This window comes from Parasteatoda tepidariorum, chromosome 1 (genome assembly GCF_982258835.1).
Source record: "Parasteatoda tepidariorum strain Cologne lab strain chromosome 1, Ptep-v5.0, whole genome shotgun sequence".
Taxonomy (NCBI): Eukaryota; Metazoa; Arthropoda; class Arachnida; order Araneae; family Theridiidae; genus Parasteatoda; species Parasteatoda tepidariorum.
In genome coordinates this window covers 88,078,957-88,094,311 of record NC_141755.1, presented here as the reverse complement: position 1 = coordinate 88,094,311, position 15,355 = coordinate 88,078,957, and the positions used below count along the sequence as shown (strand labels likewise).

Sequence of the window (15,355 nt, the reverse complement as noted above, 5' to 3'; positions counted from 1 at the left end):
GAATATAAGAAGCTTTTAAAAATTTAGAGTTACAGTATCATTAATAAGTTTTCAAATATAATTTTTTTTAAATATGCACAATTTCAACTTATTTTTAAAATTTTGGAGATAAAAAATAGTTATATTAGAATTCTTTTTAAAAGAGTCTTTTTTTAAAATGTTTCCACAAAATACGAAATGAGAATCGCAAATATATTTTTAGACTATCTAAAATGGAAGGAATATATATAACACGCATGTATTCCCAAATTTTAGGCAGCTATTCAAAAAAAAAAAAAAAAAAAAAAAAAAAAAAAACCTAAATTATCACAAAGGAAAAAAAATTAAGTTTAAACATCAATTTAAACTTATTGCGGTTAAAATTTTAAAAAAAACCTAAGTCTTATCTTAAGTTTTAATTGAAATTTATCATCCGTAATACAGACAAGACAGTTTTAAAAAATAACAGTAATGGAAACTCAAAATTTTAAATATTTTTGCATAAAAAAAAAGCGTTCCCTTGTTTCAAAATAATTGTTTATAAACAAAGTAAGTAGTAGTTGAAGCGCTGTCCGCAAGGAGGCTCTGTTCAGAGTTTTGCAGGAAAGTAAGACTTACAGGGAGAAAACTCCGTCAGAGAGTTGTGTAGCTCGGGGGTTGTCGGAACGATTGCTACCTGCAGAAGGATTATGAAACAACATTCGTTACTTCTCTTTTTGGCGATGGCAGCGGGAGGTAAGTGCACAAAATACTTTTAATTACTTTTTAAACTGTTGTTGTTTCGAGCAATAAAAACACAAATGAAAACCGGAGAGAAAGTTTTGGGAGAAAGTTGCAGTTTCTTTAGTTTCGAAACAAAAGTTGTTTTTAACTTGGATAATAATTATTTGTTTCCATTTATATTACTTACAAATTCCATGTAACTTTCTGTGAAATAAATTTCTTTCTTTTTAATACATTTCTTAAATCTTAGATAGTAATATTATATTTCATTTTTATTGCATGTAGGATAGTCTTTCGAAATTAAAAATTTTATGTTCTAAAACTGAACTTTTAAAAAAAAAAAAGAAAGTGGTTCTAAAATTTATAATCATTACTTTAATCACCGACTTGTTCAAACAATTAATCATCTTTTGTTCGAATCAATTGCCGGGTTCTGAAACATTTTCTTGGATCTAATTAATTTTCTTGGTTCCAACTAATTGCCTTGGATCTACCTAATTTTTTTGTTTTAAGTAATTATTTTGGTTTTAACTAACTGTTTTTGTTTTAACCATTTTTTTACTCTAACCAATTCTTAGTTCTAACTAATTATTTTGGTTTTAACGCATTTTTTTTCATTCTAATAATGTTTTTGGTTCTAATTAATTTTCTTTGCCTTTTCGACCTTTTTTCGCCAAAGGTACGTAAACGCATCATTTCAATAAATATTTTTTTATTAATACCTTGACATATATTTTTCACTAATTTTATTATTCTGCTATTATCAATTGTTTTGAAAACATCTATAAAATATTAGCAAATCAATTGGAGTAAAAACTTCCTGTTGAGAATTTTTTGAATTACGCTAGATTTTCAACTTGAAACGGTTATGGGCAAACTAGACTTTTTTAAATATATATTTATTCCATTTGAGATTTATCATATATTATTAAGATAGATTAAAGTTGCAAGCTCTGTAAATAAAATAAAAATAAAAGAAATTTCATAAAAAAACTAGTTTTAATTAAATGGTTTATCCATCGATTGGGCCAATGGTGCATATGTGCATCATTTTATTTCTTAAATAAAATATTTTTCATGCACGAAACTTTTTTGCGTCTTAATAAATGTAATTTAAGCATATTTCAATGAAAATAATACCACAATTTATATAATTTCTATGATTTGCCCTTAAAAGGGGTAAGCTAATTGTCTTGGTTGTAACTAACTTTCTGGTTTTAATAAATTTTTTAGGTTTCGCATATTTTTTTTTTTATTCTTACTAATTTCGTTAGCTACAGCAATTTTCTTTTTTTTAATTAATTTTTTCACCGAAACTAATTTTTTCTGTTATAGTAATTTTTTTGTCACATAATTAGCAATGTTTTTGTACTGATGAATTTTTATAGTTTTAAGGAACATTTAACAACCATATATTGTGAAAAATAATTCGTTGTCAAGTATGTAATAATTTTGTAAAAACATTATCCATGCGACAAAAATAATGCAGAATATAGAAACTATAAGATTCATACTTCTATAATCATAACGGGTGACAAAAAAAATGACTTTTATTATACCAGAAAAAAATGATCCAATCAACAAATATGTAAGCAAATAATAAAAAAAGGCTTATTTATGTGAAGAAATTTCTCAAAAAATTTAATTCAATTTTCTGTTTCGTAAACAGTGGCAGTTTTTTAAAATTTACAAAAATGACTTCTAAAGTTTCTCCGATGACTTGAATAGTTCCTAATTCAAAAACAGTCAGCATATCTTCACCGTGAAATAGTGTGTTATGAAGTAGTAAAGGCAAATATGCGATTATAAGACTCGTGCGATATACGATTATAGTACTCTTCGTAAATATTTGTGCCGAAACATGTTAGAAATTTTTTTCTTACATTTAAATGTGCCGAAAGACGTTATAAAGCAAATTTCTTGATTCTAAATGTGCCGAAAAACGTTAAAACGAACATTTCTTAAATTTAAATTTGCCGAAAGATGTTAGAAAGAACATTTCTTAAATCTAAATGTGCTGAAAGATGATAGAAAGCACATTTCTTACATTTAAATGTGCCGAAAGACGTTATAAAGGATATTTCTTGAATCTAAATGTATTGAAAGACGTTTAAAAAAACATTTCTTAAATCTAAATGTGCTGAAAGATGATAGAAAGCACATTTCTTACATTTAAATGTACCGAAAGACGTTATAAAGGATATTTCTTAAATCTAAATGTGCCAAAAGACGTTAAAAAGAATATTTATTAAATTTAAATTTGCCGAAAGATGTTAGAAAGAATATTTCTTAAATCTAAATGTGCTGAAAGATGTTAAAAAGAACATTTATTAAATCTAAATGTGCTGAAAGATGTTAGAAAGCACATTTCTTACATTTAAATTTGCCGAAAGATGTTAGAAAGAACATTTCTGAAATGCAACTTATTTTTTTATTTGTATAGAGGTTCCAAAACTTATAAAAAGAATTTTTATTCCTTTATCTAACTATAGCGCAGTTTTCATATTATATATGAGCATTATTTGTAAAAAATTACTTTACTTGGTTTGACTTTTGCTATTATTGTAATTTTTGCTTCTAAACATTTGAAAATAAACTTTATTATAGAGAAATGCGGTCTTTTATTTAACTACTTTAAACTGTAGATAACACAAAATTTATAATTTCTAAAGACTCACTTTTTTTTACATTCTAAAAAAAATCTGCATTTAAAAAACTAACTACTATGAGTTAAGTCAACATAATTGAATGATAGTTTGAGTTACGCTATTTAGCTTTAACACAAATTGGTAGCATAACAAAAGCTCGTGAATCTCCTCCTTTAAAAAATATTGCTTCCGTAATCATACAGAAGTTTAAAATTTCTTTTTGTATGTTATTTCCTATTCTTAAATACTGATTCTACATAAAAATTTAACTGGATGAAATGATAATTACGGTATTTTTCTTAACAAATAATGAGTAAATTTTTACTCTTTGTTCAAACATTTGAGATCAAAGCACTCATCAGCGCTAAAAACGCTGACTGATTTAAATTTTTCCTTTTTTTGCGCTAAATTAGGCTTTATTCACCAAATTAAAGCATTTTCTTAATTATTTACATTCATTTATTAAAGAAGTTAGTTTTGTCATGAGTAAAAATTCAAACCTCATGTTTGGTAAAATTATTTCGTCTTCTTTCAAACCTCTCACTACGAATGTAACAGGAAAACTTTCCATTTACATTTTCTTAAAAGGGAAAAAAATAAGATTTAAATTTTGAACAACAAAGGAATTGTTACTGCAAAATGATTTATCCCTGGAAAAAAGAGTTTTGATGTATCATATTTTATCGGAACACATAAGTTCGAAATTGAAAAATAGAAAACGATTCTGAAAACAAGCCATTTATTTATAAAATCGTTTGCTCAAAAAAAAATTTGAATTCCTTCTCTCACTTTTTTAACTTTTTTTTTGCTAGAAAAAGACATACGAAGACTGTTCTTGGTTATTTTTCAAAAACAGTTTACAAGTTGTGAAAATTTATAAGAAAATGGCAATATAAAGTTCTCTAATAGTCGTCTGTCACGAATGAAATGACTTTTTTTGTGTTATTTTAATTTCATGAATCGTTTTAAATTTGCATGTAATTTAAATCAACCAGTGATTATATGTAAATACTTATACATTTAATCTAGATACATTTAATCTAGATACATTTAATCTAGATACATTTAATCTAAAAATATCAATACCGCTAAAGTGCAGAAATCAGTTATTTCGCTGATTGACTAGGTTATGTGCCCACTAACTAGATCCGTTAAAGCACCGAACATTGTTTCATTTCTCAAATTACATGCATAATCAGAACATTACATTCTAGGAACTTGTTAAAGTGTAAATAAGTTATTGTTAGGAACGGCAGCAACATTTCTGTACACTTAAATGAACATAATGTTATTTTTAATTTTCGATACCTAAAGAATTAATCAAACAATCAACAAATCAGTAGATAGAATAGATAATCAATCAATTAAATGATTAAAATACAATGAATCTAGTTGTTTAAAATATTAGAACAATATAATGATAATTATCTAGGTAATGTGCCCACTAATTGGAATAATCCGTTAAAGCGCCTAACATTTCTAAAAATACATGCCTAATCAGAACGTTATATTCAAGGCACTTATTAAAGTGTAAATAAGTTATTTTCAGGAACGGCAGCAGCATTTCTGTACACTTAAATGAACGTAATGTTATTTAATTTTTGATACCTAAAGAATAAATCAAACAATCAACGAATTTGTAGATAGAATCGAGAATCAATCAATTAAATAACTAAAATACAACGAATCAAGTCGCTTAAAATATTGGGACAATTTACTGAGAATTATGGGAATTTAATGAGAATAATGAAAAAATTTTGATCTTTAATGATACGAATGCTATGGATACGATGCTATGGAATGAACACATTTACGACTTTCAAGCCTTAGCAGTAAAATACATAATAATTAATTAGCACTTCAGTACTCAATTTGTAGACAGGGATTCAATAACAAATCCGAAGCTCTAGAGAGGAAAGATACCATTAGTGGTTAGTAATTTTAGCATTGAGGGAAGATCTTGATTGGTCGACGGGTGAGCGATCCGTAGACGCTATCTAAAAATGTAACCATGGATCCATTTTTTCTTCTCCTTTTATGTAACGAAAACTTGGTTGGAAGATTTTGAATTTAGTGTGTTTCGTATTTTATTTGGCAAAAAATTTATTGTTACATTTCGTAATCCAGTTGCATCGGGTTAAAAATTTGACCTCTGGGTTAAGCATCTGAACCGCCGGATTAAACATATAAACCCCCGGGTTAATGCACCAAAAACCATAGGGTTAAACATTTGAAGTTAAAGTGATTAGTTTTTTAGAATCCAATCACAAGTTTGTTTTATTTAGAATTTTCCAAAATGGTCTCTATATTTAGCACTCGAATTCCTCTTTCATTTGAGATTTGTTTGCAACTAATATGATGCACTTCAGGAAAATTTTGTCTTAGGTTTGCCATAATAAAATAACATAGGCTATTTTTGTGAGATTCAATAAAAAATAAATTAAAAAGATATGGTAAAATTTTACTACTGTCATACGTATTTACCACAGGTAAAATCACATAGGGATATCTTATGATATTTTTTACATTGCATTTATAGATTTTTACTATGGTGCGCTATAGTTACGATGAAATTTTTCCGTAGTCTATGGCAACAATTCACCACAGTCCTACCGTGTTTTAGCAAACAATTACACATAAAAAAATTATACAATAACAAACAAAGGTCATTGAATTACATTGAGCTTTCAGGTTTCTTTTTTCACAAGAATGATTACAATAAGAAAAATTAAGGTAAAAAACTGGGGAATTAAACAAATAAAAAATGACAATAGTTATCTAATACCCTTACCGGACATTGCCCGGATAAATCAAGTCTTTACGACAAAAATTAATTAAAAAACAATAGAGGTAATTATAAAAAAAAAACTATTAAAAAACAACTTCGAAGTCTCTTTGCTCAGATAATGCTCCTTCGAGGTTTTGGTCTAGGTATAGGTCACGCTTGCCTTGCCTTCGACTTGATGGCAGTTGAAATATTTAAAAGTCAAAATGCTATTTCGTCATTGAAGTAATCGAAAATAGTTTTAAATAACTAAAAAAATTTATAAGATGGGCACACTGGATTGAAAAATACTATTGCTTTTGATGGATTGGTTTAATTAACGCACAATTAAGCTGGTTTGTCGGAACTCAGGCAAAACATGCCTACTCCCGTCCGTGACCATGTCTACTCTCCCATATGAATAACGTATGCATAATGGTGCAGCTTGCCATATGTCCATGATACTTCTTTTTAAGCATACCATAAGGTAATGGTGTATCGCCATATAATAAAATTAAAATATCTATAGTTACCATAGGATAAAAGTGTCTTGCCATATGAATACCATATAAATTTTCACGGTAACCCTGCGCTTATAGTATCTTTATAAATGCCATGCAAATTTCTATGATTACCAAAGTTGCCACAGATTACTATAAGTGTGTCTATGGCAAATTTTCCTTAGGCTTGTTATTTTTTGCCACGAATACACTACAGGGATAATCTTTCATCGACAATGATAATATAATTATATCTACAATACTATCCGCATTAGTATCCGAATTATTAAAGCTAAATTACTGTTGATAGTAGAACAAATTCAAGAACACATATCATCAAATGAAATCGTTTCTTTTGTGCTTACCATCATGGGTTAGAGTCCCCCTGCCGTCAGGTTAACTGTGGAAGGTTCTCGTGGTCTTCCTCTCTATGTAACGCAAACACGGGTTAGCTCCATCAAAAAGTCCTCCACGAAGGCAAATTTCTTCCAATGTTCGATCCAGAAGTTCCCTTGTCTTCTGGATAGGGTTCAAAATTACAAGGCTACAGAGTTGAACATTTGTAGTCGTAAGCCCATAAAATTGGATCGGCTGCTCAACAACGGTTATAAAATAAAATATACCGCACACTCTCGGACCCTACGCAGGCTGATTGAAGTTTTCACCTACCCGCTTACCGACCACTGCCAGAGATGCTTGACTTCGGCGTTCTACTGGGAACCCTGTCCTTACGATCAGTCCACTACAGGACAAGTTGCTTAAAGCAGATCGATGTATAGGTTCTATAATTAAATAATTGATAAATCTGTAAGCTCTTATACACCGAAGAGCCATTACATTATGACCACCCTGCTAATAACATGTAGGACCACCTTTAGCCCTCAAAACCGCTAGCACCCGCCGTGGCATTGATTCCACAAGGTGCTGATAGGTAGTCTGAGGTATCTGGCACCAAGCGCTCACCAACTGGTCCTGCAATTCCCTCACATTGCGAGGGGGTAGCGTGGCAGCACGAATTTGGTTTTCCAAGTAGGACCACAAATGCTCTATTGGATAAAGGTCGGGTGAATTTGGGGGCCAAGACATGACTTGAAAGTCACTGGAATGTTCCTCGAACCTATCCATGACGATTCGACCCTTATGACATGGTGCATTATCCTGTTGGTAAACACCATCCCCCGCAGGAAAAACTGTTGCCATCAATGGGTGAACCTGGTCTGTAACTATGTTCAAGTAGCTTACAGACGTCAGGGATTGTTCTATGAGGATTAAAAGCCTTAATGTGCCTCATGAAAACATTGTTCCTGGGCGAGAAATTATGAAAACCTGGGGGAGCCCATTGTTATAGATGGAGGGTGGTCATAATGTAATGGCTCTTCGGTGTATATTGTCAACAGATTTTTTAACGAAAAAAGGGTAAAAATAAATATGCAAATAAAATAGTTATAATTGTTTTTCGGCAAATGAAGAGAAAAACTGTAGAAACTGTTATAAAAATTAACAATAAGGAAACTTAAGTAGAACATATTTGATAATTTAAGATAATTTGATTATTTGTCCAAATAAAAACTACACCTAGCAATTTTTGCCAACTTTTACCCCATTAAAGTGGTGATTATCGTTTCCGTAAAAAAAGTTTTCAACATTTATAAAGAGCTATTATACCTACAGTGTTTTCTTAGCTTATTAAAAAAAAGCTTTTTCTTTCAAATAAATAAGCTGAAATAATAAAATAATTATCATTAACGCTATATTACTAAACATTAGCGTGATATCGTCCAACTTTTGCCAGTTTTGTGAATTCGAGATGTTACCATAAAGTTCGAACATCTTCAAAATTGGTAAATATAAATTTTTTTTTCAGTTATTTTTCCCAGTTCTGAGAATTCGAGATGTCACAGTAACATTTAACGATCTCCAAATATTGAAAATATTAAATTTTTTCAGTTGCAATTCTGGGTATTCGGGATTTAGTATTACTTGAACACTTTCAAAGAGATGAGAAATGTTAAATTTTACTTGTCAATATTTTAATAAATGTTACGAGTATTTCTCATTACCTTCACTATTTTTTTTAAAATCAAATAAAGGAAATAAAAACTCGGTTTTAACTCAGTTTTTCTCTATGTTTTTAAACTTTGTGTGAAAGGTTAGTTAGAGTAATTATGATTTAAGTTTAGTTATCAATGTTAGTTACATTACTAAGCCGGCCCTAATAAAATACTAAATACAACTTTGATATAAGTGAAATTTATTTGCAGAATAATTAATTAATATCCATGAATATTTCTTCCTTTGTTTTATTCATCAAAATTTGTTCTTTTGGACAATTATAAAATTCTGCAACTAGGCTCAATGGGACATATTTCAAAAAAGAAAATGAAGCAAAAAATATCAAAATTAGTAATTAGTCACTTAATAAATGAAGAAATTGCCTTCATATAAACTTTTATATGCCAACTTAGAGGAATAAGAATAGACGATGACCCTAAAATTGCATTAATTTGTTTGCCATAAATAAACGAAATACAAAGTAAGAACATTTTTGTAAAAATTTGTTGTCAATTTAATTCAAAGTTTTGAATTCGTAGTTATAAGATGACACTAGTTTAAGTTTAGTTACATAGGATGATAGAAAATAATATTTTACACGCATTTTATTTGTAAAGAAGCCTTCAAAATTAATTTTTAAAGTGAAATTTTTTCATTATGTTTTAAAGACAGAGAGTTTAGTAATCTAGCCTGCACAAAAGTAACTTGTTCTAATACGCTTTCGCGGCAGTTCGTTTATGAATAGATCACAATCATTATCATTTAAATAAAATACACATACTAAATAAGTAATTATTCAATGTCTTTATTGAAACGTTTTTGAAGTGCGCTGTAAATCTAACAATAACAAAAATGAGAAATTCATCACAATTATTAATAATAAGAACGTCTAAGAAAGGCAAACACTTACCAGGGGTCTGTTTAGAAGAAATTTGGGTCCGTTAACGGACCCTTCACAGAATATCTTTTCATAAAAACGGACCCTTCACAAAATATTTTAACTTAAAAACGGACCCTTCACAAAATGATTTTTCTTTTAATCGGACCCTTCACAAATTTGTTTATCTTCATTATTATTTTGTTATTCGAATAAACCCTTTTCAGGCCAGAAAACAAGAAAGATGGATGTAAACGAATTAAGTTTTGTCTTCGGCAGACGATTCTTCCATTATTCGTCCGAAATTAATATTCTGCGTTCAGCAGTATAGGCTAAATACCAAATATTTGTATGTTGCATCTCTAATTTAGAAGGAGCAATTGTTGTTTAGTTTTTAAAATTTAATTTTTCTTAATTACAATTTTACAGTGTTGAGCATAATCTTGTATGTCTATAGAATTTAAAAACTCCTTGAAAAAATTTTTTTTGTTGCTATAACGGACCCTATTTGCACAAATTCATAAAAGCGGACCCTGGTTGAAAGAATGTGAGTAATTTTTTCACAATTTCACGAAAAACGGACCTTTCACAAATTGTCTGGACAGACCCCTGCTTACTGTTTACTTTTTCAAGCGTGAATTATAAATGTCACCCTGAAGGACCGAAATCAAGAGAATTTCGATCAGTGAATGTCAACAATCACATAGTCGCTTTGGTGAATGTCCGAAATACTTGTTATATAAACTGCTGTTTGTAGAAAATGCAACACCATGAAGGAATCATCAGAATCAAATGAAATTCGCAGCAAATGTCAATTATAGGATATTATGCAAATTAATAAAGTTTCAGAGCCATCGCGCGTGCGTGGCGCGCGCAGCGCCCTCTGAATTGATGCTGAAAGCGTATAAATAAAGTGCTGTAGCGGGACGTTGAAAATAGTCTATGATTATTTGTTAGTGGCAAACGTTTAGTGAGACCTGAGTATGCCTCCACGACGGAAGAATAAGAAATTCAAGCAACTTACGGAGTTTGAACGAGGGAGGATAATCGGCCTTCGAGAAGGAGGATTTTCCTATCGCGCAATAGCAGCTCGTATGCAGCGGAACAGTTCCACAGTGATGCGAGTTTGGAAGCAGTGGACCGACGAGCACCGAACAACTCGAAAAACAGGCACTGGACGACAGAAGGTGACGTCAGAGCGCGATGATCGACACCTGCTCCGCATGGCGGTGAATGATCGCACAGCTTCCTCCAGGCAGCTGGCAGCACATTGGTCTACTGCTACAGGTGTACAATTGTCGGCTTCGTCAATTCGTCGTCGTCTGCTGCGCCGTGGATTGCGTGCAAGGGTGCCATTATACAGGATTCCCCTCACGGCGGATCATCGACGGCTGCGTCGGCAGTGGGCTCTTGAGCACAGAGACTGGCGAGCTGATTGGCACCAAGTTGTCTTTTCAGATGAATCACGCTTCAATTTGTGGACCCATGATGGCCGTGTTCGTGTTAGACGTTATGCCGGTCAACGCTGCCTTCCTGAGTGTATTATTGAACGACATAGTGGTCGAACACCCGGAGTTATGGTCTGGGGTGCGATTTCGTATCATGGACGATCCAATTTGATACGAATTGAGGGTAATCTCAATAGCAACAGATACGTCCGTGAAGTGCTACAGCCCGAAGTCGTTCCTTTCCTTCAAGGCATCCCTGGAGCTATCTTTCAGCAGGATAATGCACGCCCACATGTTGCGCGGACTGTTAGAGACTTCTGTTCAGCACAACGCATGCAACTTCTTCCTTGGCCTGCTTATTCGCCGGATATGTCGCCTATTGAGCACGTGTGGGATATGGTTGGTCGGCGTCTCACTCGTGATCCGCGTCCTGCAGTTTCCAAAGACGAACTTTGGTTGCGCATACAAGCGATATGGAATTCTCTTCCTCAAGCAGATATTCAACATCTGTTTGACTCCATGCCACGTCGTATAGCAGCACTTATTGCAGCGCGTGGTGGCTGCACCAAATACTGATTTCGGACGCTTAATTTGTTTCTTTTGTTTTGAAAATTTCATCATTTATTTGTATCAGTACAAGTCGTTTCTGCATTAAATTTCATTTGATTCTGATGATTCTTTCATGGTGTTGCATTTTCTACAAACAGCAGTTTACGATTTGATATTAATTTATCCGTTGATATTATTATATTTATTCGTTATTTTAATATCTGCTGAAGCATCAGTGTTCGAGATATCGGTTAAATGATTACTGGTCAGTGGCACTGAATTTAGAAAAAAACATTAATGTAGCATAGATTGTACTGGGCAAATGTGTACCTGGCAGTGGCACTTAACTAGATCCAGTATATATTTGGACACTTACTAGAGCAACCATGTGATTGTAAACCACCAGTTCACCAGTGGAAGTCAACAACCACCAATTTCGGTCACTCACAGTAACACACATATATACGTAGTATGACCAAGCAGTTGACCGAGGCCGATTATTTAGTTATTTCGATCATGCCGAAATTAGTTTTGTTTTTAAGCGGACAAACTTTGAATTACACCTTATTAGTTAAGAAGAAGGATGTTGGCGTGTTGTTAATGATTAATTTACGCTGTATGTGTAAATAAGCTTATTTAACTGTGTCGATTCTCTAATGTTCTTTCGTTTTTAAACAAATATATAATAAGGCCATATACTCGTGTTCTTCTGTTTTTAAACAGTTACAAAAATTTTTTTTAGTCCAATTTATTATAGGTTTTCTAAAGATTCATATCTTAACAAACAATGAGGATTTAGTCCAATAATAGTATTGTTCTGTTACGTTTCGATAACCGTCGGCATAGAGGTAAGATCCAGTACCAATCGGTACTTGAAGTTAGTCTGTGTGGAGCCCATGAAAGCTGTAATACAGCGGAGTATAACTACACTGGGTGTAAGAAATTAAGAGAATTTGCAGACTTGGTCGATTATTTCCAGAACTATTGGCCGGATTTTTAATGAAATTTGATCTGTACATACATTGATGCAATACAAAACAAGCAAACATTCAACAGTTGTAATACACACGCATGATCCTGCGTAACACTCGTTGGAGTAGGAAGGTATGAAATTGCCACAGAACAATTTTGCCACAGGAAATTATAAACTGCCTTATTTCAAGTATGAAATCACGCTGCAAGGCCTGTATATCTGTAAGAGGGGACCATACCCCCTATTAACTCTTTATTTTTATTTATTCTGCCACCGCTGTTTCATACCTCCCGACTCCAACGAGTGTTACGCACGATCATGTGTATTACAATTGTGTAGTGGTTGCTTGTTTTGTATTGTATCAATGTACAGTACAGATCAAATTTCATTAAAATCCGGCCAGTAGTTCTTGGGACAATCGACCAAGTCTGCAAATTCTCTTAATTTCTTACATCAGTGTACATCATACATTACACGTAAATTAAACGCATGAATTAATTAAATTGTTATGAAAAATCGAAATGTCTGTTCCTTTTTATTGGAATTCTAGTATTTCTTTCCCCACTACCACTAGTGGGGCTGGATAATTTAACTTTCTTTTCTGAAAAAAAAAACATTTATAAAAAAAAGTAGCACATTTATGATTTTTATTGCGTAATATATTGTACTCAACTAAACAACAGAAATCTTGATCAAATCTGGGAGTTTTTAGGTTGAACTACTTAGCTTCAATACTCCTTCAAATTTTAGTTACCCGGTTGTGCCCCACTTTACGCTACCTTTCAGTGATTGACGAGACACTTCAGTGTCTGATTTTTTTTCTTTTTTTAATTTCTCAAGAAATACTTTACTACTTACTACTTAAGAAATACTTACGAGTATTACTTAAACCTTTAGAGATGTTTAGATAGTATTATTTCTCAGAGTTATTAAAAAGTTTAAAACTTAATGAGGTTTTAGGGACCGGGTATAAAAGAGTTTTTGTACGCGTTATGTCAGAAAATATACCAATAAATTTGTTTCTTGTACAGGTTGCTTTGAATATTGTACGCAATATTTTCATAAAATTTCGTAAGCCTAACATTTGTATGCTTGAAGATATGGACAATTTTATATGGTAAAATAACTAATTTCTTGTCTAACACTTTTTTTTTGCTATAACTTTAAAATTACTCAATAAAATTAACTGTAACTTTCGGAAATTTTTTTTAATTAATAACAAAGTTATCGTAGATTATTATGTTTGCAAATTCTTTTTTTTAAAGCAATTTGCACAGGATATGAACACATAAAGTAGCAGAAGAAAACATTTAATATTTTTCCCCATAATTTTGTATACCTTTAGTTATACAACATTTTATAACTTAATTTAGTAACCTTTATATTTAGTAACTGTTGAAAAAAGTCCGATTTGAAAATTTAAAAAGTTTCTGATAATTTTCGAAAAGGTATTTTCTACTTTTCCAAGGAAAGCTATGAATAATAAGGGGTTTTCCACAAATGTCATTTTGTCCCATTAAACAATATTTATTAAAAATGACACTGGCTTAATGGTGGCTCATCCCTTATAAAAATGTGTTTTCCTTCTTATAGCATCATATTTTGGTTTTTCAGTGAGCAAAATAAAAAACGGACCATCCTGAATAACATTTCATCTAATCATCGGATTTTCTCGTACGGGGAATCAATTTTGGGCAGCACTGGCGAGGGGGTGACCTAAATTATACAAATAATTAGGGCAGACGATATTTTAACTTACGAAATCAGACAGAAGAACGTATTTTCTCTGAATAAACATACCTTTCTTTCTACGGATTCGGATATCTTAACGCCCGAAATATGGAGATAGCCTCAAACTGGGAAATATGGTTCCAATAGTTTGGGTCAGAAGAGCTGTCCAAAGTTCAGAAAAAGTTTAAAGTGTTAAGTATATACATACGCGAATATTTTAAAATTCAATTTTACAGGGATTAGTGAACCGGGTTTCACTCTAGTTTTGTATTTTGTCTTTTGAATGATGTAAAAAGTTTTATACCTTAAAAATCGAAATTATTTCGACTATTAATAAATAAAATAAGAAATATTTACTTAAAGCTATTTTTGCATAGAATTACCTATAGATTAATGAATTTTATAACTGTGCTCAAAAATTTTTCAGTTCGCCTAAAAAATTCTGGAGTTGTGGTGAAGTACACAAAAAGTGAAATTAACATTAAGGGGGTCTAAACTTCTCCTGACTGAACTATTGGATCCTTATTCTCCGAATTGCGGCTACCCCATATTTCGGGTGTTAAGATGTCCGAATCCGTCGAGAAAAGGCATGTTTATTCAGAGAATCTGCTTATTTTTTTGTCTGATTTTGTAACTTGAGGTATCGACTGCACTAAATAATTAATATATTTGAGGTCACCCCCTTGAAACATTAGGATTGAGTTCTAAACCTTGAAGATCGATTATTAGATTAATAGTTATTCAAGGGAAGGGGGATCAGTTTTTCTTTTTCACAATCTACTGGAGATTATTAGGTATTCAACCTTAGATTTTGTATAATATAAAAATGAAATTTCTGGAAATTCCCTCATACTTCAGAGCTTTCTTTCGAAATTTACAAAAACTGCTTAAAAATTGCTTGAAAATTTTCAAAAATCGGATTTTTGTTGTTGTTGTTAGTTTCCAAATATGATTCACAACTAAAATATGAAGGGACAAAAATTAAACGTTTCCGTGTATGCGCAGTATAGAAGAACTAACGGAACTTTAAATGTTCATATGTGGTGCAATTATTTAAAAAAATTTTCTCCAATTTTAAAATAATAATTTTTTATTAATAAAAATCTCTTCA

The 15,355-nt window shown here is 31.6% G+C and overlaps 1 protein-coding gene across 2 annotated transcripts in view; it reads left to right on the top strand.

Moving 5' to 3' along the window:
- The first annotated feature begins 570 nt into the window (after positions 1–570).
- Positions 571–15,355, top strand: part of LOC107457459 (uncharacterized) — a 216,734-nt gene continuing 201,949 nt past the window's right edge. Inside the window, exon 1 of one of the 2 annotated variants that reach the window (XM_043042732.3) lies at positions 571–714. In XM_043042732.3, the coding sequence (XP_042898666.1) occupies positions 669–714 (46 nt within the window). In that variant the 5' untranslated portion in view covers positions 571–668. The remainder of the gene's footprint in view (positions 715–15,355) is intronic. The other variant, XM_043042733.3, reaches the window with a different exon arrangement.